At 36.3% G+C, this 27,320-nt stretch overlaps 3 protein-coding genes across 5 annotated transcripts; all 3 read left to right on the forward strand.

Annotated features, from left to right (window-relative positions):
- The first annotated feature begins 9,201 nt into the window (after window positions 1–9,201).
- LOC7487046 (ETHYLENE INSENSITIVE 3-like 3 protein) lies at window positions 9,202–13,010 on the forward strand. Of its 2 annotated transcripts, XR_008056753.1 has the most exons (4): window positions 9,239–9,627; window positions 10,174–11,964; window positions 12,049–12,164; window positions 12,742–13,010. XR_008056753.1 is itself a non-coding variant. In XM_002299212.4 (3 exons), the coding sequence occupies exons 1-2, from the start codon at window positions 9,593–9,595 to the stop codon at window positions 11,927–11,929; spliced, it is 1,791 nt and encodes a 596-aa protein (XP_002299248.3). In that variant the 5' UTR covers window positions 9,202–9,592; the 3' UTR covers window positions 11,930–11,964; window positions 12,049–12,385. The 2 variants fall into 2 exon arrangements, 1 of the variants encoding a protein (XP_002299248.3); XM_002299212.4 differs by lacking the exon at window positions 12,742–13,010 and having other exon boundaries at window positions 9,202–9,627; window positions 12,049–12,385.
- A 143-nt stretch (window positions 13,011–13,153) lies between these two features.
- On the forward strand, window positions 13,154–16,387 carry LOC7487044 (ETHYLENE INSENSITIVE 3-like 3 protein). Its single transcript, XM_024607301.2, is given in 4 exon segments — window positions 13,154–13,968; window positions 14,580–15,071; window positions 15,073–15,834; window positions 15,928–16,387. Coding segments are annotated over 3 exon segments (1,197 nt in total). The 5' UTR covers window positions 13,154–13,933; the 3' UTR covers window positions 15,743–15,834; window positions 15,928–16,387.
- Window positions 16,388–21,867: 5,480 nt separating this feature from the next.
- Window positions 21,868–26,245, forward strand: LOC7496047 (lysine-specific demethylase JMJ30). 2 transcript variants are annotated; one of them, XR_002978679.2, is made up of 7 exons: window positions 21,868–22,444; window positions 23,032–23,241; window positions 23,880–24,014; window positions 24,105–24,248; window positions 24,678–24,770; window positions 24,984–25,225; window positions 25,604–26,245. XR_002978679.2 is itself a non-coding variant. In XM_002299208.4 (6 exons), exons 1-6 carry the CDS (start codon window positions 21,974–21,976, stop codon window positions 25,170–25,172), a joined length of 1,242 nt encoding a protein of 413 aa, XP_002299244.1. In that variant the 5' UTR covers window positions 21,869–21,973; the 3' UTR covers window positions 25,173–25,493. The 2 variants fall into 2 exon arrangements, 1 of the variants encoding a protein (XP_002299244.1); XM_002299208.4 differs by lacking the exon at window positions 25,604–26,245 and having other exon boundaries at window positions 21,869–22,444; window positions 24,984–25,493.
- The last annotated feature ends 1,075 nt before the right edge of the window (window positions 26,246–27,320 follow it).

Genomic DNA, 27,320 nt, shown 5'->3' on the forward strand with positions numbered 1-27,320 from the left:
ATATGTTTGGAGTATTGTAAGTCTAAGTTCAAGTTCATTGTGACTTTCTCTTTTAAAAGAGTAATATTTAATTATATGAATGAGATTTATTTTTCACCATGCTTCTTATGTTCCCTTTTTTACAATTCTCTTTCAAATATTTCTAACATCAGCATGGTAAAAGAGGTACAAGGTGATCTCCTCAAACCATGTATATTCCGGTGGTCACATTTTGTTTTGAGAGTTTTTGACTTCATGAAGTTCGAGATGACATATCGATATCCGATTGCTCCGCTCGCAGAAGTATTCCAAGAAACGTGTTCCAACTCGCCTTTCCAAGGAAATTAATGTTCGCTGATATTCACAACATGCATGATTAATTATCATAAAAAAAAAAAAAACATGCATGATTAAGGATTTTAATTATGTGTATTTGTATGCTTGGACTTTTTACTCATGTTTTAAGCTTAATGATTTTTCTGTAGGAAGTAGAAAACATCATGACTCCAGCAGCTAAATTTAGTCGCAATCATTCGGGTGAAACACCTGGCCAACTATTTTCTAAGACTCAAAGCAGTTGGTGATTGAAGGGGAGAAATGGATGAAGAGCACGGCAACTTCTTATGCTGTGGTGGGTGCCTTTATCGTTACAATTATGTTTGCTGCAGCATTTACTGTTCCGGGTGGTAATATTCAAGACACTGGCATTAATCCAGTATTCTTACATAAGAAGGCTTACATGACTTTTATAATATCGGATGCAATTTCTCTCTTTTCTTCTTCTACTTCAGGTTGATGTTCTTGGGAATCCTCACAGCTCGTTATGCAGAGCAAGATTTTCTGATATCCTTGCCTAGGAAGTTGATAATTGGCCTTTCCACACTTGTCATTTCTATTGCAGCTATGATGGTTGCCTTCTGTGCAGCTCTTCTAGTAATGTTAGATGGAATGATGGAGGTTATACCGTTCCATTTGTTTTGCGTGCTTGTCTTCCAGTCACTCTCTTCATGTTTTCACAATTTCCTCTACTGGTTGAGATCTTCATGTCAACATATGGACCAGGCATCTTCAAAAGGAAAATGAAGCGCTTGTACTAAATTTAATTCTATTTGCTAGCTTTTGTTCACTTTGTTGAAGACTCTATAGCTGAAATAATGTGTCGATTGGCAAGGATTGCTGCTGCTGCTTGATCTACCGTTTGAGTTCTTGTTGTTTGCTTTATTGTTCTAGCTGAAGATTTCCAACACCGAGTAAGTTCTCCAGGAGGCGTTCGCTACAATTTCCAGCTGCAAATCCGGCCTATCCACCTGTGACGTTGCACTTGACTGCACCAGACCATGGGATGAGTCTGAATTCCCTTATATTGATATGGGAGAAAATCACATTGATCAAAATCTCACAGTAAATTAAGAAATCCGAGTCACTAAAGTTTAATAATTGTTAGAAAGTAAATTAAAATTATTCTTGGGACAGAAGCGACAACAATAACACAGAAACACATAAATAAAATTTGATGAATAAAAAGGGTTGAAGATATGAATCTTTTTTTTTTTTGTTAATAGTCGAAATTTTATTAAGAAAAAAGGCTACAAAGATAATAGCCTAACTTACATCAGATGAACAAGTAGAGGAAAGGAAAGCATTAAAACTGTTGCATGAAACAAGGGAGAGCAACAAAATAGGAACAAAACAAAACCTAAGAAACCAACTTCTCTCGACTAAACTTTCTCTTAATTAAGGTCTAAAGAGTTGGAATCAAGCCTCAGCCATAAAGCAATACTTTGACGCACCATGGAGAAACAAATTTGAAGGTTAGGGGCAGTGTCATTAAAAATAACATCATTTCGATGAAGCCAAAGATTCCAAACAACACAAGAGAAAAGAAGCTCCCATGAGAGATTCTGCTGCTCGCCTTTAACCATAGAGGACCATTGGTAGCACATATCATCAACAGATTTTGGAAAAACACTACAAACACCCCGATTAGCAAGCAATTTCATCCATATATTCCAAGTGAAGTGGCAGTGAATGAAGAGGTGACTTGTAGATTCCAGACTTTTATTACAGAAAGCCCATCTTGACTCTTGAAGGGTTAGGTAGTCATGCTGAAATAGAAAATCTCTTGTGGTTACTTTGTCTTGGACAAGGAGCCAAAGGAAAAGTTGCACTTTCGGTGGGCTTAGTTTTATCCAAACAAAAAATTGGAATGGTTTGGCACCACCATAGAGCAGCTGGTCCATTATTTTGGAGCAAGATTTTACACTGAAGAGGCCATCACTGGTTAGGGTCCAGATTTTCTTATCCATCTTGTGGCAGAACATTGGCTTGGATTCCAGCAAGGATGATAAAATTGAAAGTTGTTCTTGTTCAAAATGAAATAGAGGTCTGCGCCATTGTAGGGACCAGCGCCAGATTCCATTGCTCCATCTACCCATGTCAGCCACCAAAGCAGATTTAGATGAAGACAAAAGATATAGCCTAGGGAAGGCTATTTTAAGAGGGGAGTCACCAATCCAGTTGTCTAGCCAAAAGGATGTTAAACTGCCATTCCCCACCATGAATTTGCAATGATTCGTGAAGACGTGGTGAACGTCAGTTTGAACAATGGAAATAATATCCTTCCAGATCTTGGAGGGTTGGTTGTAGAAAATTGGAACCCCATTCTCATAAGCCGGATTGTACATCGAAGAGATAATCATTTTCCATAAACTTGTACCTGGGGAAGAGAGTCTCCAGATCCATTTTAGCAGCAGGGCTCTGTTTTTCGATATAAGGGAGCCTACACCGAGACCTCCTTGTTTCTTATCACGCATCACTAGTCTCCATTGGATCTTGCAGAAAGATCTTTGCTTGGTACATCCACACCACAAGAAACGTCTTTGGATGGATGAAAGAAGCCTGCCTACCCCTTTTGGCATCTTAAATACAGACATAAAATAAATAGGCAAGGAATTAAGGACACTTTTAATGAGACATAGACGACCAGCCATGCTTAGTAATCTCCCTTTCCACATATGAAGCCTTTTACGAAACTTCTCTATTACTGGCTTCCATGTAGAGATACGAGATGGATTGGCTCCTAGTGGCATGCCAAGATATTTGCTTGGGAGGGAGTCTAACCTGCAGAAAATAGATGTAGCCAAGCGCAGGCACAAGTGATCATCGACATTGATACCAATAATGGAGCTTTTATGGAAGTTTATATGAAGGCCTGAAGACAAAGCAAACCATCTTAAAATTCTTTTGACTTGAACTAATTGATCAATATCTGCCGGGATGAATATTAACGTGTCATCTGCATATTGTAGGTGGCTGATGAAAATTCCTGATGCAAATTGCAGCCCTTTGATAATGTTCCCACTAGATGCCCTTTGAAAGAGGACTGAGAGGCCCTCAGCAGCTATGTCAAACAGAAAAGGGGAAATCGGGTCTCCTTGACGCAGTCCTCGCCGAACAGAGAATTCTTTTGAAGGAGATCCATTAATGAGGACCGAGAGTTTTGTTGAAGAAAGACATTCATAAATCATGGTTCTCCATTTTCTGCCAAACCCCATATAACCCATGATATCATCTAGGTAATCCCAGGAGATTGAGTCGAAGGCTTTATGAAAATCAATCTTGAAAATCAGACCTGCCGCTTTTCGCTTCTTTAGATCACTCACCAGCTCATTTGCAATCATAAAGCCATCTATAATGTTGCGGTCTGCTATAAACGCTAATTGGTTAATGCTAATGATATCTTGCATAACAGTTTTCAGTCTGGATGCAAGGATTTTGGCAATGATCTTGTAGATACCATGAATCATGCTGATGGGCCGAAAATCTTTAAACTCTTTGGGTTCTACTGTCTTGGAGAGGAGAGTTACGTAGGTTGTATTGATTCCTTTGGGAAGCCTTCCTGTTCTGAAGAAGCTTAAGACTATATCAAGAATGTCTTGAGCAATAAAATCCCATGCTAATCTGTAGAATTTGAAGTTGAAACCATCTGGTCCTGGACATTTTGACCCATCACAACCCCAAACACTGCGCTTCACTTCGTCCATTGTGATTTCCTGCTCCAACCATTCAGAGGATTCTTTAGAAAGGCATTTGAAACCCAAAGGATTTAACTGCGGTTTTTTCCCGGTGGGGGAGTCATACAGCTCAGAGAAATAATCCACAGCAGCCTGCTTAATACCTTGCTGAGAATCAAAAGTGTTGTCGTTATGGTGGATTTTAAAGATAGATGATTTAGCCTTCCTGAAATTTGCAATCAAGTGAAAAAACTTGTTATTTTTGTCACCCAATTTGCACCACATTTGTCTTGATTTCTGCCTCCAAATAGATTCCATATGATTGCGGACCCAGCGGTCTTTCAACAAAAAATCTAGGTGCTCCTGTTCTTGGTCGGTTATACCTTCTTCTTCACATTTTCTCTCTAGCAAGTTGATAGCTGAAAGGGTTCGTTGAAGGGCAGCTTCTTGATTTCCAAATTCAATTTTATTCCATTGCCTCAATCTGACTGCAATATGATTGAGCTTTTTGAGAAATTTAAAGCGGCCAGGGTGAAGGGAGCATGCATCATTCCAGAAGTTTTCAATAATGTGCTTGAAATTTGGGTACTGAGTCCAACAGTCTAAGAAACGAAAAGGACGCCATCCATGGTCCTGCAAGAAGCTAGATAGAATTAAAGGGCAATGATCCGAGAACTCTCTTGGAAGTCGTCGAAGAGATAAACTGGGGAAGTGAAGATGGTAGGATGAGTTTGCGAACATACGATCCAGTTTGCTCTTGGACCTTCCTCTGAACCAGGTAAAATAACCTTCTGCTAAAGGGTATTCAGTGAGCTCACAAGTCTGGAGAAATCTACTAAAAGAATTTGAGCCTGCAGGATGACAGATTCCACTGTTTCTGTCTTTCTGAGAGAGTGTTTCATTAAAATCGCCTGCTATTATCCATGGAACTTCAAAAGCGTGCTTAAGAAGAATGAGATCATCCCAAAGCTTTTGTCTGTCCTGATAGTTACAAGGAGCATAGATGCCAATAACAAAGCAATGAAAATCACTGTGGACATGTTTACCATATAAACCAATCCAACCATGACCATATTCAATATTAGAGACTTCAAAATTAGTGTTTTTCCACATAGCAAGCAGACCTCCTTTTGATCCCTGAGCATCATTACTAGACCAACTCACATGATTTTCATTCCAAATACGAGATACAAAGCCAATGGAACAATTAGCTAGCTTAGTTTCCAGTAGGAAACATATATCAATCTGATATTCTGTTATTAATTTCGTGATTCTTCTTCGTTTCCTCATCATGCCCAAGCCACAGGAATTCCATGAAAGAATATTCATGACAGAATTAAAAGATCTATCAGCTGGGAAAGTGATGAAAACTTACTATTCATTGTTGTTTCTGCCAATCTTCCTTCTCCTTTTCTAGCTGCCTTATGATAAGCTCAGAAAATTTTTCCAAGAGAGCTGAATTACCAAGACCCAGAGCTTCTCCTAAAAGGATCATTTTGTTGACTTCATTGTGAGACGACTCCGCTGCAGATTCTTTCAGGTTACGGGTATTATTCGCCCTGATGTAAGAGCCTATAGGAGATATGCTTGCTGAAGAGTGCAAGGAGAGGAGACTTCCAGTAGAGGATATTTTCTTTAGTCTTGGTTGTTTGACTGTTGTGGTCCGGTGTTGGTTGGGTGTAAAAGGCAGGCTTTGAGCTTTGCAGTGGGATTCTAAAGAATTAACATTGCTGTCAGGGGTATAAGGTTGTGGCGAGAAAGAGTCTCTGTTGAAGGCCATTGCTTGATGCTCCAGTGGGCTTGCTGAATTCACCTCGTATAAGACAAGGCCTTGTTCTGCTTGGAGTTGATTTTGAGAAAGCTTGTTTGAGAAACAGTGGTGGGGAGTCCTAGGAGCCACTATTTCTGGAAAGAGATCTTCAACAACGATATGCCGTTCTGTGTTGACAGTGGTATTTTTTGTGGATGCAAAGCTATGATCGTAGACCTCATATGTCCCATGTGGGTTGTGCTTCCTTGGCTCCAGTGTGTGTGCCTTGTCATCAGCTCCAAAATTGTTATCAGCAATAGTCAGTTTACAATTGTTGTCATCTCCTGCCAAGTCAAAAGCCAGATCAGTGTACACTTCATCATCAGAGTCACTGTCAGCATCTTCTCCCTGAAGTAATGTGGTTTGAAATTCTGCCATAGAGTATGAAATTCCTTTTGCCTCTGGATATCTTAAAGGGTCAATCTCATCCAGCTGTATGTGGACTAACTTGGAGTTTAGCATGAGATCTATAGAGTCGTGAATCTCCGGCAAGTGAGTACCTATAAGGATTTTCACGCTGTGAAGTTCAGAGATTTTTAGGCTGGTCTTGTCAAAACCTATCACCCTTCCATGGTTCCGGAGGAGGTTTGAGATACATCTCTGACTCCAGCCAGAGATAGGCAAATGAGAGATGGAGATCCATGCTAGACGACTCTCTGTCACATCTTCTTCCGTCCACGGGCGAACTTCATCAAAGTAGAGCTTCCAGCATTCCATACCTTTCTGCATGGCTTGTTGCAGAGATTTCTCACCATCAAAGCTTATGATTGCCTGGGAACCCCCCAGGAAACGAACAGCAGAGAAGCAGATACCTAGCTGAATTAATCCATGTCTGATTTGTGCATAATCTACTCCCTGAGATATCTTGCCTATAAGACTATTTCTTAACCATAGAATTTCCTCATCTGTAGTGTTGAAAGAGATGAAGTTATGAGGACATGGTGTTGCATTTTCCGACGTTTGATGCACTTGGCTCCCTGATCTTACTGCCTCAAGATAGCTTCGGCTGTCTCTTACACGGATGGGGGTCTTAGCTTTGTTGTTGAGCTTGGATATTTGTTTCCCTGCTCCCGCTGTTTTCTGTTTCAGTACTTCATCTTTTCTTCTGTGCTTAGCCACATTAACTCTCAGTTTGTAGGAATCAAACCATATGTCATTTAAACCTTCTAGCAGAGTTTTGTCTGACAGATTCGAGAGGATGGTGACGAAGCCAATCTTCAAATCACAGTTTTATTCTTTGAAAAAATAAGTTTAATGGTGTTTGTATTTTTAGAGATTTATAAGATCTTTAAATAGATTAAAAAACTCCACCTCTACTGGAAAAAAAAAAAGTCAGAAAGCATAAAGAAAATTAATACAGAATCCGAATTAAAACAATAAATCTAGAAAAAAAAAACTAGGAGAAATAACAAATTTGGTACAAACAACAATATCTAGGTCTAATTTTGGAATGTTCAATGGTTTGATGAACAACAAAGTGAATCTTCATTTGAAAATTATCTTTAGAATTACTTAAAAAAATTTAAGTAAAATCCAATAATCAAATCTCATGTTATTGTTATTTTAAGTCATAATTCTGGTCTGACAAGACATATATATAAGATCATCAACATAGTTTGCTTGTAGCAAATCTCATCTAGTTGTGATAAGTCTTCACTCAAATATTTAATCTTTAATTTTTACAAGTCCGACTACATCAAACCCGTGTGTGTAAAATAATAACTCAAAACTTTTAATTAAGAAGATTCTTGATATATATATATATATATATATATATATATATATATATATTTTCTATCTCACCTGAGGAGGTGGATGTGATCCGGGCTACATCATCCTGCCAAAGTGCCTCAAGTGATCATGGCCGTTCATTGATCTATGAAATTTGTCGGCACTGGAGAAATGGAGAACCAATCCTAGAAGCTTGGAGACTCTTCAGAGAGCAATCTGATGTTAAAGTCGACCTTTCAGGTTGTCCAATGACAGCAGCATTGGAGAAAAAGGACTCGGGAAAAGTGACTCTAGCAAGGACATAGTATCAGACCTTCAGGGCCATTTTTGCTCAACCATTGCTGCAGACATTCCTTCCATACTTCTCGATGGGGTTGCTCCTCTAAACTGGATCCTTCTCTTAAAGGAAAGCAATGCAATGCAGTGGTTGCTTCCTTCGGTTTGGGTTTCTTCAGTAATTCTAGCTGCATTAGCTTGTGTTGTAGCCAAATAGATTCTTGTGGGGAAAAAGAAAGAAGGCCAAACAGAACGGATTTGGGGAAAAAGAAATTAATGGTATCATGTAGAATTTGTGAGGTTGGCAAAAAAAAAAAAAAGACAATTCAGTGGCCAGTTCAGATAGAAGTGGGAAATACTGCTCCACTTAGGAAGACGGGATTTTCTATTCAGTTTCGATAAATTCAAGAGTAGTTATCATAGCATACATGAAAGGAAAAGTAAGAACATCTCATCCAATTTAGGGTTCACTACTAGCTATAGTTGTAGGAATGATTCAAAAATGGGCACTAGCAATAGTTGGAGGAATGATTCAAAAAGGGTTTGATTTATTGAATTACAAGTTAAACCTGTATATTACTTGTCAATCCGAATTAATTATTTTAGTTAAAATAATATTATTATTTTTTTAAATAACTAGAGTTGACAAGATAAAATTTAAATTAGGTTTGACTATATCAACTCAACTCGATTAATATTTATTTTATTTTATATTAAAGTCACATCTAAATTAAATTTTAAATGGAGAATTTTCCAAATTAATTTACTAAGTAGAACAAAGTTTAATTACCATAATACTAAGCTAACGAGTGTCCTTGTACTTTGAGAATCAAATATATGACATTCCAAAGAAGCCGTGTGAGAATCTGATTCACATATGCCCCACTCTTGCCTATGAGGATACGAATCATGTAGAAGGAAATTGGGATTTTGTTTTGAAATTGACCTTCCAAGCATTGCTAGGGTTCTTTCTTATTTCAAAGAGAAACCAATTAGTAACTATGATTTCTTTAAATAATTATTTATATATTTCTTTATTATATATCTCACCCTAAGAAAACCTCTCCTTATCTTCCAAGAAAAAGAAAAAAAAGCAATAACTAGCAAATAAGGCATTTATTAATATTTTTCCTAGTCACCAAATTATAAATCATTTTTCTTGTGAGATTCTAGCAATCAATCATTGATGGAAAGTTGGATATTGAATTTTAAGTGATAAGAAAATCCATGACGCCGTCAGATCTTCTTTATGTTGAATTTCAGTAATTCCACTTAATTTTACTTTTCTTTTTTTTAAAAAAAAAAAAACACCACTGACCATTATAAAAACGTGTTTTTTTTCTTAATATAGATAGGGATGCAGGTGATTATAACCCAGAAAATGAGAAAATATGAGGTGTTTTCATTCAACTTGGCCTCCTTACGAGGCTGCCACTCAAAAACGTCATCAGCAACATCATCATCTCTCTCTCTCTCTCTCAAAATCTCGATAGAGACCCAATTAAAATCTATCTCTCTGTAAAATATTTTATAGTAATTATCGTGTTTGTGCATTGAATTTAGCAAAAACTGCTTTACTTTATTATTTTTCCGGCAAAAAAACCCTTATTGGGTTCATTTCTTTGCGCCTTTTCTTCCTCTGGGTTCATCTCTATCTCTCATATAGGACTCTGTGTCTTCTTCTCTAACCCAACAAAAATAGAGAGAAGGGTTTCAGAACTTGAGACCGAATTGCTTGTTTGGTTGATTTGAGGTTCAAAGTCTTGTGTTTTTATCAAGTTTGATGGGTGAATTGGAAGAGATTGGAGCTGATATTTGGTAAGTTTTTTTAAAAAAAAAGTTTTGATATTTTTGTTATGTGGTTCAAAAAGTTTGATATTTTTTGGGTTTTTATGTGTTGTGTTAATTGATGTTTCATTGAAAGATGGTTTGTTTTTTTGTTGAATTAGTTTTGTGGGCTCTCTTTGTTTTGATTGTAAATGCATGAGATTTGAGTTGGTTTGAGGTTTTTTAATGGTTTTAAAATAGAATAGTGTTAGTGTAAAGGGAAGGTTGTTATTTCGGCAGAATTATTATGTTTTTAAATTTTATGAGTTCTTATCTTTTGTTTGGTACCTGAGAAACGAAATTGTGTATGGAAAAGAATTCAGCCGTTGAGTGTTAGATTTCAAATCTGAAGCTTACCTTTCCCTGATCGTAATATAACTAGTTTTCTTAGATTAGGTGATCTTTTCCTTATCTTTGTTTTGAGACAGTAACATGCTGCTTTGTGATTTTCAAAAGTTTAGTTGGTGTATTTCTTAATGATTCTCTTGATAGAAGATTGAGCACTGTTTAATGTTCGATGACTGATGTGTCTGACAGCGCGGACCTTGAAGCTGATGATATAAGGTGTGACACTATCGCGGAGAAAGATGTCACTGATGAAGAAATTGAAGCAGAAGATTTGGAGAGGCGAATGTGGAAGGATCGTATCAAACTCAAAAGGCTTAAAGAAAAACAGAAGCTTGCAGCACAACAAGCTGCGGAGAAGCAAAAGCCCAAGCAGACGTCAGATCAAGCTCGGAGGAAGAAAATGTCGAGAGCCCAGGATGGAATTCTCAAGTATATGTTGAAGTTAATGGAAGTGTGCAAAGCACGTGGATTTGTGTATGGAATCATTCCAGAGAAGGGTAAGCCAGTAAGTGGTGCATCTGATAACATAAGAGCTTGGTGGAAAGAAAAGGTGAGGTTCGATAAGAACGGGCCAGCAGCCATAGCAAAGTATGAAGCAGAGTGTTTGGCCATGGGTGAGGCAGAGAACAGTAAAAATGGGAACTCTCAAAGTGCTCTTCAAGATCTTCAAGATGCAACTTTAGGGTCTCTTTTGTCTTCTTTGATGCAACACTGTGATCCCCCCCAAAGGAAGTACCCATTGGAGAAGGGAGTTCCACCACCTTGGTGGCCAACGGGAAATGAAGATTGGTGGGTAAAATTAGGACTATCCCAAGGCCAGAGCCCTCCTTATAAGAAACCACATGATTTGAAGAAGATGTGGAAAGTTGGGGTATTAACAGCTGTAATAAAGCACATGTCACCTGATATTCCAAAAATTAGAAGGCATGTGCGTCAATCAAAATGCTTACAGGATAAGATGACCGCAAAGGAGAGTGCAATTTGGTTAGGGGTGTTGAGTCAAGAGGAATCTCTCATTCGGCAACCTAGCAGTGACAATGGAACATCTGGTGTAACTGAAACTCCTCAAGGCGGACATGGCCAAAAGAAGAAACGTGCCATTAGTAGTGATAGTGATTATGATGTTGATGGTGCTGATGATGGTGTGGGTTCAGTTTCATCTAAAGATAATAGGAGAAATCAATCAATGGATGTGGAGCCATTAAACAGTCGAGATGATGCTACCAATCCTGTCCAAGATAAGGAGCTAGGGAAAAAGCAACCAAGGAGAAAAAGGCCCCGTGTGAGGTCAAGCCATGCTGATCAACATCCTCAACCACAGCTGAATGATGATCATTTGGGTGTTGAGAGGACAAGTACTTTGCCTGATATAAATCACACTGATTTACAGCCAGTTGACTATCAGATGCATGACACTCAGCATGAAAATTTTACATCTTCAACTGTAAGGCCTCTGGAGAATGGTTTTGTGGGTGAATCCAACCTACCCCAATCTGACTTTAACTACTATGCTGGTGTTCCTTCTGCCAATGTCAATTCTACGGAGAAAATTTATGCAGACAAAGGGCCTGCCTTTTATCCATTGGGCCAAAATTCAGTGCTGCACCATGAGACTACTTATAGTAATTTCTATAATCCATCACTTGATTATGGGACAAATCATGATAGGCAGCCTTCTCAGATGACAATGAGCATCAGGCAAGAGGATGACAGATTCCATATACCAGCACCGCAAGGAAATGGAAATGACTTGACTGGAGGAGAACCACATCATCTTATCAAAGATACATTTCCCACTGAGCAAGATGGAGCTGTTGATAGGCAATTTGAATTTGACTTGCCAGATTTTGCAATTAACAGCCCATTCCTTGAAATGAGTTCGTTTTCATTGGATGACTTATTTGTTGATCCTGAGGATGAATTGATCCAATGCTTTGGTGCATAGTTTCAGAAAGCTGACACAGCTGATACTTTCAGATTGTAAGTGACATCTCTTTCTAATCTACTGGCCAAATTTTTTTGTCTTGCATATAACTAAGTCTTCTCGATCTTATTATGATCCAGGGACAGGTGAAAAGCTCAAAACTGCAGCGCAACCATTTCTGACCTGGTTAAAGGACTTCCTCAATCAATTAGAGGTGCTGCCTTAACAGTTGTTATTGTTTGTGCATTTCAAGGCAGTAAGTTACACACCTAATTATTTTCACAACTCAATGATTTAACAAGAAAAATGAGGGGAGGCAGTTTTTCTTTTCTTTTTTCCTTTTTTCTTTTTTTTAATGGTCAGGCACAGTCTTCCTCAATGAGGATAATTATATAGGAATTCATGTAAATGATTCTTTGTGTTAGATGGGGCAATTAACAAAATTCTTATCACCTTTCAGCAGGATACTTTTTAGCATATCTGCGAATTGCACCTTCCCTTTTCCATATCTGCTAATGGCACCTTCCCTTTTCCATGCCTGTATATTCTTTGATTTATATCTCTTTATCGTATTTGGTCCTTTGGATGAATTATTCTATTGGAACATATCTATTTATCCTATTGATAAGCTGAAGCTTTGTTTGCGTCAGCTGTACTGTATTAGATAGAGGCTCTCATCTATTGATAATAACAATGATCACTTGGAATGGAAAAGCTAATGAATACAAATAATTGGAACTCTTGAAAACAAAAGGCAATAATGATGATTAGATTGATGATTGTGTAGAAGAAAGCCTTGAATGATTTTAAGGTAATTTTAAACATATTTATAGGTGGTACCTGGTCGTCTGGTTTCCTCCAGTTTTGACCTGGATGATCAGTGGACACATCATATTGTCCTTCAGTGAGTCCCCATTTACTTTATGTATCCCTCTGCCTCTGCAATGGACACCAAAGTCTGGTTCTTACTCTCAGAGTATTTAGTTCAGGCACACTTGTTAAGCTGAACATAGGTAGCTGGACATGAGTCCAGGGTTGTAATTGCATGGATGAACCTTTTCAATAATCTATGAACTAATGCATTTACGATTATTTTTTAAAACCGAGATTGATGCTGTGATGTTCAAGTCCATTTGCAATCCAACGAACAATTCAAGTGACTAACCACAGGAGGTGGTACTTGTATATTTATGAGGTTTAAGGTTGATTTTTATTTTATTTTTTCAATTTGTGGAGTGTGGAAGTCATACATCTCTAGATTTAGAGTTTAGTTTTTATCAAAATTAGTTGAATTCATCTTGCAACAAGCAAGGATTTTCTTGGAGGGAGAAACAGTTTTTAAGTGTCAAATGCTCTAAACAACGCATAAGGCATCCAATTTGATACTTGTCTCCGGATTAATACCCAAAATAGTTCAAAAATGAAAGCCAAAGTCAAGCTTCGAATTGCTAGGTCACTGGATGGATCCACGGAACAGGTTTAATTATTGAGGAACAGGTTTAATTATTGAGATTGTTTGGGATTGTGTTAGAGATTATTTTTTTAATTATTTTTAATTTAAAAAATAATAAAATAATATTTTTTATTTTTTAAAATTAAATTTTGATATTAACATATCATCTTAAAATATTAAAAAAAAAATTTAACAAAGGTTGAAACTCAATTCGAGATACACGGAAGGCAATCACTATTCTACCCCTCGTCATTTACTACTTCTACCTAAAGTTAATTGGTATATTTCATAGCTTAGTGAGGTTACAGAAGTCCATAAATCAAGAAACATAGTTTCAGAGATATCAAGAACCTCTAAGAAGAGAATTATTTTACCCGTGCTAGGGACAGCCTTAGCAAAAATGCCCTCTTGTAGATTTCACCTGTCTCTGTCTCTTCCAGCGACCCATTGTTTCTGTTGGCGAGTTCAAGACAATCAAATCGTTCCAAAAGCATAAAAGAGACACATTTATAAACACCCATTTACTAGTTTGGCTGATTTGAGGTTCAAAGCTTAGTTTTTGATCAAGTCTGATGGGTAAATTGGAAGAGATAGGAGCTGATATTTGGTAAGGTTTTTTTCAAAGTTTTGATCTTTTTCTGATGTTCTACAGAAAGTTTATAGTTTTTGGATGTTCTTACGTTGTATTACTTGCTACCTGTTTATTCTTGAATTAGACTTGAGGGTATATTTTGTTCGGAGAATTTTAGCTGGTTTTTGAATGATTTTGAGAAGTGGGTAGATTTTGGAATGCAAGATAGAATTTTGGTTTTCATTTGGCGGAAATTCTATCGATTTTTTACTAAATTTGAGATTATGAGAAGAGAGTAGAGGGATAGTTTCTTTTTGGCAGAATTTTTCTGTGATTTTGTTTGTTTGGTTGCTGGGAAAACATTGGTAAAGAAAAGAATTCAAGTTTGGAGTATTAGGTTTTTGGTGTTTTTAGATTAGAATATCCAATCTGATCTATCTGTGAGCCTAAAATAACCATTTAGCTCGGTTTAGATGAGTAATTTTGTTTCCTTGTTTTGAGAGCAAAACAGGCTACTTTGTGATGATCAAATGTTATTTGTCAAGTTTCTTATGAAGTCTGATGGTAGCCACGTGGTTGAGCTATTGTAGTATAATCAGCTGGACATTGGAGCACCTTCTGATGCTCCATGATTCTTTGACTGACAGCTTAGACATTGAAGTTGATGACATAAGGTGCGAGAATATTGCTGAGAAAGATGTTAGTGATGAAGAAATTGGAGCAGAAGATATGGATAGAAGGATGTGGAAGGATCATGTCAAACTCAAAAGGATTAAGGAAAGACAGAAGCTTGCAGTACAACTAGCAGAGAAGCAAAAGCTGAAGCGGACCTATGATCTCGCTAGGAGGAAGAAAATGTTGAGAGTCCAGGATGGAATTCTCAAGTATATGTTGAAGTTAATGGAAGTGTGCGAAGCACGTGGATTTGTGTATGGAATCATTCCAGAGAAGGGTAAGCCAGTAAGTGGTGCATCTGATAACATAAGAGCTTGGTGGAAAGAAAAGGTGAAATTCGATAAGAATGGGCCAGCAGCCATAGCAAAGTATGAAGCAGAGTGTTCTGCTATGGGCGAGTTAAATGAGAGTAGAAATAGGAACTCCCAAAGTGTTCTTGAAGACCTGCAAGATGCAACTTTAGGATTTCTTGTCTTCTTTGATTCAGCACTGCAATCCCCCTCAAAGGAAGCATCCGTTGGAGAAAAAGGTTCCACCACCTTGGTGGCCAACTGGAAATGAAGATTGGTGGCTAAAACTAGGACTACCCCAAGCTCAGAGTCCTCCTTTTAAGAAACCTCACGATTTGAAGAAGATGTGGAAAGTCAGGGTGTTGACTGCTGTAATAAAGCGTATGTCACCTGATTTTTGCAAAATCAGGAGGCATGTCCATCAGTCAAAGTGCTTACAGGATAAGATGACAGCGAAGGAGTGTGCAATTTGGCTGGGATTGTTGAGTCTAGAGGAATCCCTCATTGGGAAACCTAGCATTGATACTGGCACATCTGTCATAATTGAAAGACCTCAAGGTGGCCATGGTCAAATAAAGAATCCTGCTATTAGTTGTGATAGTGATTATGATGTTGATGATGGTGTGGGTTCTGTTTCATCAAAAGATAATAGGAGAAATCAACTGATGGATGTTGAGCCATTGAACAGTCAAAATCATGTCCAAGATACCGAGCTAGGGGAAAGGCAACTTGGGACAAAAAAGCCCCTGGTGAGGTCAAGTGATGCTGATGAACAGCTTGTACTGCCTCTGAATGATAATTCTGGAGCTGTGCAGAGAAACACGTTGTCTGATACAGATCACTGATTTACAGCCAGATGAATATCATCAGATGCATGAAACCAAGCAGGACAGCTTTACAACTATAGCTTCGAGGCCTCTGAAGAAAGATCTTTCCGGTGAGTCCAACCTATCCCCATCTGACTTTAGTTACATTTCTGCCATTCCCTTTGCCAATGTCAATTCTTCACACAAAATTTATGCTGATGCAGGGCCTGTCTCTTGTCCTTCCCAACAAAATCCAGAGTTGCATCACAAAACTATCCATAGTACTTTCGATGATCAATCTCTTGATTGTGGGACTAATCATGATGGCCAGCATTCTCAGGTGAGAACGGACATTCATCGAGAGAATGACAGATTCCTTATACCAACACCACATAGGAATGAAAATGAGATGACTGGAGGACAATCGCATCATCTTGCCAAAGATACACTTCCCACCAAGCAAGACAAGTCTGTCGATAAGTACTTTGAGTCTGCTGACTTGGAAGATTTTGCTGCAACTAGCAGCCCATTTCCTGACTTGTATTTGTTCGACTTCGACATTTCTGGTGATGATTCCATCCCCTACCTCGTTTCCTAGTTCTGCAAAGTGATACTTGAGATCATAGATTGTATGTGACATTTCTCCCTCATCGGCAGGCTAAATTACTGTTGCCAAAGTTTCAACGCTCTGAGTCTCCTCTTTCCCTTACTATGATTTAGGGGCTTCAAAACTGCAGCATTCGTTCCTATCCTTGGTGAAGAACATAACATAGGATTAGCAAAAATTAAAGCAAGCAAAGAACATAACATAGGATCGACTTTCTTTTACAAAAAAAAAAATTGTCCCTCCTTTCATAAATTCTCATTCCATCTATATTTGATCATGGATTCCATTAAAACAGTACCAAGTTTGTACCTTATTTTAACAGCAACTAACTAGCCTTTGATTTCATTTTCAAAACCCTCATTGATAATCTCTTACATTGAATGTGAAAGTATTTGATTCTTATATATTTGGAGACCAGCAGGGGAGTTGGTTCATAAGTGATACCGGCACTTACCAATAAGCTAACTAGTTATGAATTGCATGCTTCTTAAACTCATGCCGGTTTAATAGGCCGACTAAGAAAACTTCCGATCTAGAACTAGAAATTGATCTGAAACTTGATCTTACATTTCAAGTTAAACCAAAAAAAGATACTAAACTCATGCCAGTTAAATAGGCTGAATGTAAAAAATATTTTTAATAATTTAATTAATGTAATCAAACCTGAAAAATTATTTTATATAAAAAAAAAAAACAAAATAAAATCACTCGGATTGATTCAATGACCCGCGAGTTTAGTCCGCCTTTGAGCCGAGTTCGGTGACTATGGCATGAGTTGCCCTCTCCAAACGACACAGACATCATCTCACCACGTGGCATCCAGCTCTCTCGCCGCCAGTTTACGTACCAGGTAGGATGTTTGTCTTGATATGTGCCAACTGTAGAAACCTACGAAACTGTCCTGAATCATCCTTGTAACTGGGTCATTTAATCTTATAGACAATCCTACCCCCGGACCTTTACTACTTTAACCGCCGGTCATTAGTAAATTTCACACCCTTTTAAGGGTTATAGAAGTCCATAAATATCATTATATTTACACCCTGTAAAATAGTATACTGGTTTTGAATTTTGATCTATAACACAAAGACCATGTAAAAGAAAGCTTTGCTGCATACTTTGCTTTGATCTATCTTCAAAACCCTTTTCCTTTCTTCGTCTTGATAGCTAGCTTTGGTTAAGAAGATAAAAAAAAGAATCTTTCTTTCTTCTCCAAAGAGTTAGAGCCGGAAAAATGGCATTTGGAGATGGTCTCTCAAGGTTTTCATCAATCTCCATTGCTTTGATCATCTTGACCTTTGTTTTGATGCCATTAGTCCATTCCTCTCGTTCCTGTAAGTTCAAAATCATTCCTTTCTTTCTGTCTCTTGTTCAAGTTCGAATCCTTTGTGTTTGTTTAGCTAGTTTAAATATACGGTTTACTAATATGGCATGTAATCTCATCATGTTTGCAATGCATGAAACAACAGTAGCAGCAGGAAATAGAGCCAGAGCTTCAGCACAGGTAATGCAAAAAGATGCCACCTTTTCACCAATCCAATCCTTAAAGGCGAAAACTTTTATGTCTTTCTTGGGTTTTCAAGCTTGTTCCTTTGATGGGTTTTCTCTCTTTGGTCCCCTTTTCTTAAACTTCTTCTTCTTTGGCTCTTAAATACAGGATATTCATCAAAGTTATAAGATCACAAGAATGGGGAAGGGAGCATCAAGTTTAGTCACAGATGAGGAGTCAGAGAGAGAAGTACCAACTGGACCAGACCCTCTTCACCACAACAACAACCCAACTACAAGACCATGATGATACTAACAGCCTCTCTTAAAACCCTCTTTTAATGGATCTTCCTGTCACCAAAATGGAGGGCTTCTCACCACTCGTGTCTCTTCTTCCACTTTTGATGTGATTACCAGAAAGAGCATGGAAATGGATGTTTAAACATTAATTAATTTTAGTTAACACATGAACGATTAGTTTTCTAATTAATGATCTTTGAGCTAATGTTGATTATGATTGATTCTGTTTTTATCCAGAAAATTAGAGAAGACAAGAAATTGAGGCATAAAAAGGTCCAAAAATTATTTTGCATTTGTTAGCTGTCTTCGTACGATTCAGATGTTGTTCCCTGCTAGCCTTCGACAACGGATCGACATGCTACTGTGGTAGGGTTATTAATATTGTCTCATGGGTTTTTGATGGTCTCCGACGTGTACATGAAAATTTTGATATCAATGTTATTAAATTCGTCACTATATATGATCCGGCAAAGATTTATATTACAAGTTCAAAGCTCAGTGGTGAGTAAATCAAAACAATATTATTTTTTTAAAAAATCATGATAATTTTTAAATTAAATTATATTAAATTTTGACGTAATCAATTAAATAGTAATTGATTTTTTTTACACTACTTAGATCAAGCATGAGTCGGAGTTTTTGACCTTAGAATATTGTATTGAATACACTAATATAAATATGGATATGAACATATGAATATTGATATCAATATCAGACCATCCTAATTATATAGGAGCTAATTACGGGATTTACGTGACCTTGTAAGAGAATGTGTATTCGATTGTATAGTCTATAGTTTTAGGGATTTTTTTCATTAATTAAAAAGATGAAATAAAACTTGTTCTCGATCGTGTGTATTATTTGGAGATCACTTTTGTTTGAAGTTGAGTTTTTCTTCCCTTTTTCATGCCTTCGAGCTACTTAAGAATAACTTTGGAGTGGAAGGTAAAAGGAACATACAAATAAGAATAAAGCCTTGAGTGTACTATATTGTTGTAAATTAATTGAGTGTTTGGTGTTTTTTGGTGTGTTTTAAAAGTTTATTTTATTTGAAAAAAATATTAAATTGATATTTTTAGTGTTTTTCAATAATTTTAATATATCAATGTTAAAAATAAAAAAAAATTATATTAATATATTTTCGAGTAAAATATACTTTTGAAAAATACCATATAAAACAATACCAAGCGAAAGCTTAAATATTTTTTTATTATATAACTGTGACAATACTTTCCTTTCATTCTTTTTTTTCGATATATATATATATATATATATATATATATATGCAAAAAAAAAAAAAAAGAATGAAAGGAAATTATTGTTATATATATTGAGCAAGTTATGCTACTATTGGGGGAGATATCAAGAAGTATGAAATTTAGCATCATGGGCTAAAAGTACTTCGATTCATGAAAAGAAAACATGTTTATGATGAATTTAGCCCCACATTGTCATTTTCACGTGAGAGGGAATACCAAGTAAGTCCATGTATGGTGTCATGTAAAGGAAGTATTATTTTCTATAGTAGGTGTAGGTCCATGCCCATTGGCATTAGACTAAGAGACAAGATTCATAAACTTTGAGAACAAAGCCACGAAGCCCGTTCAAGCCCACTTACTCTTCATGAAGATATTTTGGATTTTTTTGGGAACCTAGAACTGTAAATTTTTTCTTCATAAAATGGCATGAACAAAAAAAATAATTAGCAAACGAGCATACTTAATTGAGTTATAGATAATATTTGTAACACTCGAATAGCATTTATTATATGCAGGTGTTATTTGTATACGTGTGAATTGTGATTTTTTTTGGAGAAAGAGTTGCAAATTCCAATTGCGATACATAAATTGTATATGTTATTTGTGACTCAACTAAGAGATAATTCTTTAAATAATTTTTTTTTTCATTAACTTTCTATTTAAAAAAATCACAATTCACATAATGTAAATAATCAGTTTGAATTTCAAGCGCATTCTTAGATTTTGTGGGTGAGGTTTGTGCATAGTTATGTTGTAAGCTAACTTTAACCTCAACTTTTGTTATATTTCCAAATTCATTTGTAGTTATTAAATAAGTTTTGGTACGATGAGTTTATATGAAAAATTCATGATCTAAAATTTGATTAGAATTGAGTTTAAAATTAAACTAAAAAATATAATAATTTAGTGAAATTCACTTGTTATGGATAGGTTTTTAGTGACGTGATTAATCATATTAAATCTAATTCAAATCAGTAATATCAATTTAAAAATAAAAATTGATATAGATTGATATAGTAATTTATTTAACTCGTAATTTTTTTAAGATTTATTTTGGAATAAGTTTAATAATTATATTTAATGAAATTGTAGTAAGAAAAAAAAAACTAGTATTTGTTGTCTTACATCCCTCCACGAAGATCCGAAAGGAGTTTAAGTTGCTCCCCATCACAAACAAGATATATACAAGCATTGGTTATCACTATGATATTTCACTATCTTTCTTTTTCACTTGACAATTGACAGACAGTATATTTGAATGTAGAGAGGCAATGTTATATTATGGCTCCACGTCCACCACCGACTCTATGATTGATGTTTGGACGATGAAAAGGTTGATCCGACCATGGGCCCACTCCGCTCCCTTTAAGCTTAACACGTCAAATCCCAATCTCGCTTGCCTAACTACTGCAAAACTAAATCTTACCACGTTCAGTTGGGTCTTGTTTCATCCCACCATTAAAATTATATTACTTATGGTTAATTAAAATTAATAATTAATAATTTGATTCGAAAATTTAGAAATTTAAAGACAGCCTGAGTAACATTCTTAGTTGATTTCAATAAATTATTAACTCGATTAGAAAATATATATATATAAAAAGAGTTTTTTTTTTTCTGTAAAAAATGACGATACTTATGATTAATTAAAATTAATAATTAATAATTTAATTTGAAAATTTAGAATTTTAAAGACAGACCTGAGTAAGATTCTTAGATGATTTCAATAAATTATTAACTCGATTAGAATTATATATATATATATATATATATATATATATAAAGAGTTTTTCTTTCTGTAAAAAATATTGATTTGATTCAAATGAATAATTTAAATTTTAATCTAATAACCCATATGAGTCTTGTTAGATACAATTATTAAAATCACAATACTAAATATACTTGATTGTTAAAGATAATTGACTAGATAAATTAACGTGAAAAATTAGAAATTCAAAAAATAATTTAAGCAAGGTTTTTAGTTAATTTGAATAATATATTGATTTAATTAGATCTCTTTATCAACACATATATCTAACAACTCAGTTGGGTCTCATTTAATTAAATCATAAAAATGATACATCATTGTTAAATTTAACTGATTAGATGGATTAACATGAAAAATTAAAAATTTAAAAACTAATCTAAACTAGATTTTTAGTTAATTTAATAAGATATTGACTCAATCACATCAATATAGCTAGTTGATTAGATGTGTTAACATGAAAAATTAAAATTTTAAAAACTAATCTAAACTAAATTTTTAGTTAATTTAAATAAGATATTGACTCAATCACGTTAATATAAAAAATTGCTATTTTTTTATATATAAAAAATAATTAATCTAATCTTGCCTAATAATTCAAAAATTAATTTTAAAACTTAATAATTTAGATATTTTTTCAGTAATTATGCCCAAAAGATATCAAGACAAAATATCATATCAAATATCTCCGACTTTTTTCACTTTTTAATATCATCTCCAACCTCCAATCATTATAAAATATCTCAGTCGTACGTACAGCTCACCCTTTTTAAGCCCCTCTTATCCTCCAAACCAAACACACGCCTAACTCCTCCTAACGATAACTCCATAACTGCTCACCGGAAACCACCATGTCCACCGCAACTACCGCCGCCGCCGCCGGAAACTATCTCACAACTCCTACGCTCGACGCCGAATCCTCAAACCTCCTCCAAACAATCTCATCCCACGGCGGCTATGCCTACGTCAGCATGTCAACACTCGCCGCCTCCGGCGACTTCAGAGCGGCGGAGGCAGCGAGAGAGATGGCGTGGGAGCAACTCCACTCCGGTCCCTGGCACTCCGTGCTTCCAGCCTGGCGTGATGCCTACTCAATGGCTTGCTTACACGTGGCAAAGTTTCATTATCGAAATGGTGAATTCAAAGAGTCGCTTAGGGTTTTGGATTTGGGATTGATCATGGGAGGTGTGCTGTTGAAGAAGGATTTGGAATCGGCTATTGAAATTGTGACAGCGAAATCGAGAGAAAAGGAAAGTGAGGGTTTTGAGAAAGGACCAAAGTGTAAATTTGTTGAAGAAGGGGATGAGTTTGATAAAGAGGAGGTGAGGTTTGTCTCTAATTCTTTCTATTTATAGAAATGTAGCGTTGATTTGCTTTTTTAGGGTTTTGTTTTAGGAAAGTTGAGATTATTATTATTATTATTATTATTATTATTATGTAGCTTATTGTGGATTTTATAATTATGTTTGGAGTTTTTTTTTTTTTTAATTTAAGATAATTTAGTTTAAGGGGATTGGGTTTGGATAGTTTGCTAGAGTAATTAATTTAATGATGTGCTAATTTATGATTGTTCTTGATTTACAATTCTACAACTTTTGCTTTATTTTATAATGCATGAGCATGGCATGTTGCATTTATGAATTATTATTCAGGTTGGCTTGAATACTTTGGTTTTCTGATGGGGGATCTTTAGTTTGTTTAAATAGTAAATTGTGAGTTAGTTATTGGTGTTTTTGATATGAGCAAATAGCAGTAAAAGGATCGGTCCATTTTCGATATTGGTGTTTTCGATTGCTTTCTTGTTTCGTAGCAGTATTCTTTCTGAGTTGGATGATAATTGGCATGTGGTATGGTGCTAATAAGAGAGACTGTGAGCTTAATATTCAATGTGCTATCTTTGGATTTGTAGGTGCTTCGTGTTTTACCAGAGAAGTCCTTGTCTAGTAAGATTGTGGTGAAGAAATCTGGTCTATCTTTAGAGGGATTTTTGCGTGAACATTTTCTATCTGGGTCTCCAGTTATAATTAGTGATTGTATGGCTCATTGGCCTGCCAGGACAAAATGGAATGATATGGATTACTTGAAAAGGGTTGCTGGTGACCGCACAGTTCCAGTTGAGGTGATTATTCTTGTTTTTGTGAAATTTGATGACTTGTGCTTTTCTAATATTTCATTCATTGAAGTTCAGTAGATGTCTAATAACCATAAGATAGCTCTTTTCTACTGTAATTTTTTTTCTAAATAAGTTGTTTTTCCTGCCCATGGTAATGTGTTATTTATTTGTTATTGCGATTGATTATTTCTTAAGTAGCAACCTCTGAATATACTGTTAGTGTTGCATGTGATATTTGAAGCTTGGTGATAAAAATACCAGGGTACGTAAGAATAAAACTCAACTCTGATCAACTAAGCCCCAATTTCAAACTTGAAGTTTTGAACTGTGAAATTAAAGATTATAGCTTCATTGACCTTTTGAAGTGACAACTTGGATATAGCCTTCATTGGGAAAAAAGAGTAATCTCTTGGTTTTTTGAGTTTTCCCATCCTAAGAGCTAGGTTTCTTAATTACGGTCCTTAAAGCCAATAATGGAACCTATTAACATACAATAGGTTGAAAGAACATTTTGAGCATCTGTAATCATCACAAAATTTAAGTCATGATGAGCTAAAACAAGTGTTCATATGTATCGCTGTGGAATGGGATGTATGGTTGTTATTCTACAACAAAAGGTAATCAAAATGTCAAGTCCTTTGCAGGTTGGGAAAAACTATCTATGCCAAGAGTGGAAGCAAGAGCTTATAACATTTTCTGAGTTTCTTGAGAAGATTCAGTCCAATGACTCTTCTTCTGCAGTCCCTACATATCTTGCACAGCATCAATTATTTGATCAGGTGGGTTGTACTCACATAAATGAGCATCTAACCATGGGCCTCAACACATTGAAATATGCTAGCAGCTAATATTTTACATTTATTCGGCAGATTAATGAGTTACGGAAAGACATTTGCATTCCTGACTACTGCTGTGCTGGTGGTGGGGAGCTTAGGTCTCTTAATGCTTGGTTTGGTCCAGCTGGGACAGTGACCCCACTGCACCATGATCCGCACCATAATATACTTGCTCAGGTATTAAATTATGTTTCTGTGTGGAATGCTTACAATGAGATGCTGCATTTTTTTCATGTATCTTTTCTCACTGACCAGTAGCTAGATTATGTATCTTGTCTTTTGTTCTTTTGCACTTGGAATTTCAATTTTTTTTCCTACTAGCTGTTAGGCATTGTTGCCGTGGTTATGGTTCTTCTTTTTGAGGGTTTGTGTGCATGTGAATGGCATGTTCTTGTTGAAAGCAATCTCTTCTAGGTTAAACGAGAACTAATTTGAAATACAACAATTATGATTTCAACGGTACCATTTCCACTTGATTACGTTTCTTCCACTTGCACAGTTTCTGTGCGTATATGCCCACAGGCATACACGTTGTCAGTTTAATTTATAAGTCAACATAAATAAGTGAGCTTGTTGTTTGCTATGAAAATGTGATTTTATTTTCAGGTTGTTGGCAAAAAGTATGTAAGGCTCTACACCTCTTCAGTGTCAGAGGAACTTTATCCATACAATGAGACTATGCTTTGCAATTCAAGCCAGGTAACTGCTTTCTAGCATCTTTCTCTTAATGAACCATTTCGATAAATTTGCATTATTTTGGTCATAGTATTAAATCATATTGCTGCCTACTGATCAATCTCTTCTAGACATGCATCTAATGTCTTTTGATACCCTTTCACTCTGTCTCTCTGAACAAGTTTGTGTGTCTCCATTATAGACAATGTTCTTCATAATTGACTCTCCTTTTTGAAGGTCGACCTAGACAACATAGATGACGGACAATATCCGAAGGTGCATGACCTAGAATTCTTGGACTGCATATTAGAGGAAGGAGAAATGCTTTACATCCCGCCAAAATGGTGGCACTATGTCCGATCTCTAACAATCAGTTTTTCAGTTAGCTTTTGGTGGAGCAACTCTGAAAGTTCGGATGCATCGTGACTGCGTACTGCTTTCATGCTTGAGATTTGTTCTTTTTTATCGATAGAACTGGGGTTAGTGCTAAAGTCTTAATTAATTAGCACATTCTTATACGAACATGCATACAATAGTACTATATGCGAAAATGGAGACATCATGCCTTGTAATTCAGGATGTACTCACTGTTAGAGGAGGAGCATTAACATTATCTAGTGTGTCCGAGTTAGCAAAAAAGAGAAGCGAGTCCCCTTGCTTCTACACAGTCGGATATTCATCAATTACTATGCCATTTGCTGGCACTATGTTGTGTCTCTCTTATGATATGCTGGAGTTTATTGCCAAGTCTTTGCACCATTTGGAATTTGGGTGCCCTTTTTTGGTCTGAATTTTACTTGGGTAGAAATGATCGATAATGATAGAACTTGCCTGACCAAACCTCTATTATCCTTCAGGATTGCTTGTATTTGTACGCGTTGAATTGGTTTATCAACTATTTGATCACAGGAAGAAATCTCGTACCGGTTGCCTTGAGTGTTGAAACATTCGATCTACTGGAAAAGGGCAGTACCTTTGAACACACTGAAGAGGTACCTGCTCTATGCATCGAGAAAGCAGACCTTCTTCAACCTTGAAATGAACACAAAAGACCTCGTTTTAGCACTTGCCCTGTTGTTGCCTTGGCATTACAGCCTCATTACATAAACCATGAGGCAGCTGAACTACACGTTAATGCCGAATATCCGTATAATACATGCAACAAAACATGTCAATCAAACCAAAAATAGAGACCTTGCTGTTCTACAGAGCCAATGAGCCACGAGGCCTTGTTGTACTAGGGAGCCAATGAGCCATGTGAATATTGTTGAAAGAAAGTAAGAAACTTGGATGGTTAACCCGGTCTAACTTAGCTGGTTGATCTGATAAAACCGCGACCTAGTGGGTTTTAAGTTGGATTAGAAAAAGATATTGGCTTGTTGGGTTTGACTTGTTGGGTTGATTTGTATCTGGTTAGATCTGATCCAAACTTGGTTGGGTTAAGTCCAAAGAAATTAATAATAATAATAAAAAAGTCAAAAATATTATGTTAACGAAAACTATTGATTCAAGACCCGTGAATTGATGTAATACCCAATAATTCAAGTTCTTTATAGAATGAGTCTCTAGATCGGGTCTCGCAGCTATGGCTATTAATTCAAATCTGAAGTAACTTTCAGTTTGGTTGGTTGCTTTTCCTTTTCACTAATAAATTCAAGGGACAGACCAGCGAAGACGTCGAAATCTGTTGTCTTCTCTCCGTGCTAATGGAAAGTTAACACCAAATACCATTTTTCGTCCCACAAATGAAAAATCACCTCTTCTTTTCAACTTTTTTCCTTTTCTTTTCATAGAGAGACCCACCACCGGGGACTAAGTCAAGCCCGCACGACACGAGCTTTTCATGTTGCTGTCACAATTTGAGTCCAGTATATTAGTTTTATCATACCATGTGATGGATGAAAAAGCAAGTCATTTGAATGCTGATCAGACGTCGTCCGTTTCTTTTTGGACAAGTTGTTTGATCATATACTGATCTGGTGAAATTGTCTAACTAAGAGTTGCACACAGTTCAACAAGAACACATCTTTTGTTTTTGTATCGAAATTCAAGAAGTGAGATTCTAACACTGAGACCAGATGCTTTCTACGAAGCAAGATTATTACCAAGATTATAAATTTACGAGTTACAAATACAGTTTCTGACATGTATTAACACATGTATTATAAATTAGGTAAAACCATATGACAATCAATGAGTTTAGGCTGATCCCTTCGGCACAGCTATGTTATCCAGCAATTAATTTATCAGTACTGACCCTGACTCAATCCTATTTTATGCCCAAATGCATAGAAACTAGTGAAGGCGAGGATTGAAGTGTATCACGGGGCAAAAGGAGGCTCTTTTCTATGGAAGGCAGGGCGCTGCCACCAACTTTCAAGCCTTTTACTTGCTCACGTTAGTACTTGGTTAGGCCCGGCTCAGGAGACAGGTCGGGCAAACTCCGAGGTGACCTGGCAGGCCGGTTTAACAACAGCGACCACAACAGTAAATAAGAGCAAGAACGATATTTATTCTTGCAACTAGAACAAAAACTGCCAAAAAGAGGAGAGCAAGAAAGCCGAAAGCAAATCA

Source organism: Populus trichocarpa, chromosome 1 (genome assembly GCF_000002775.5).
Source record: "Populus trichocarpa isolate Nisqually-1 chromosome 1, P.trichocarpa_v4.1, whole genome shotgun sequence".
NCBI classification, from domain to species: Eukaryota; Viridiplantae; Streptophyta; class Magnoliopsida; order Malpighiales; family Salicaceae; genus Populus; species Populus trichocarpa.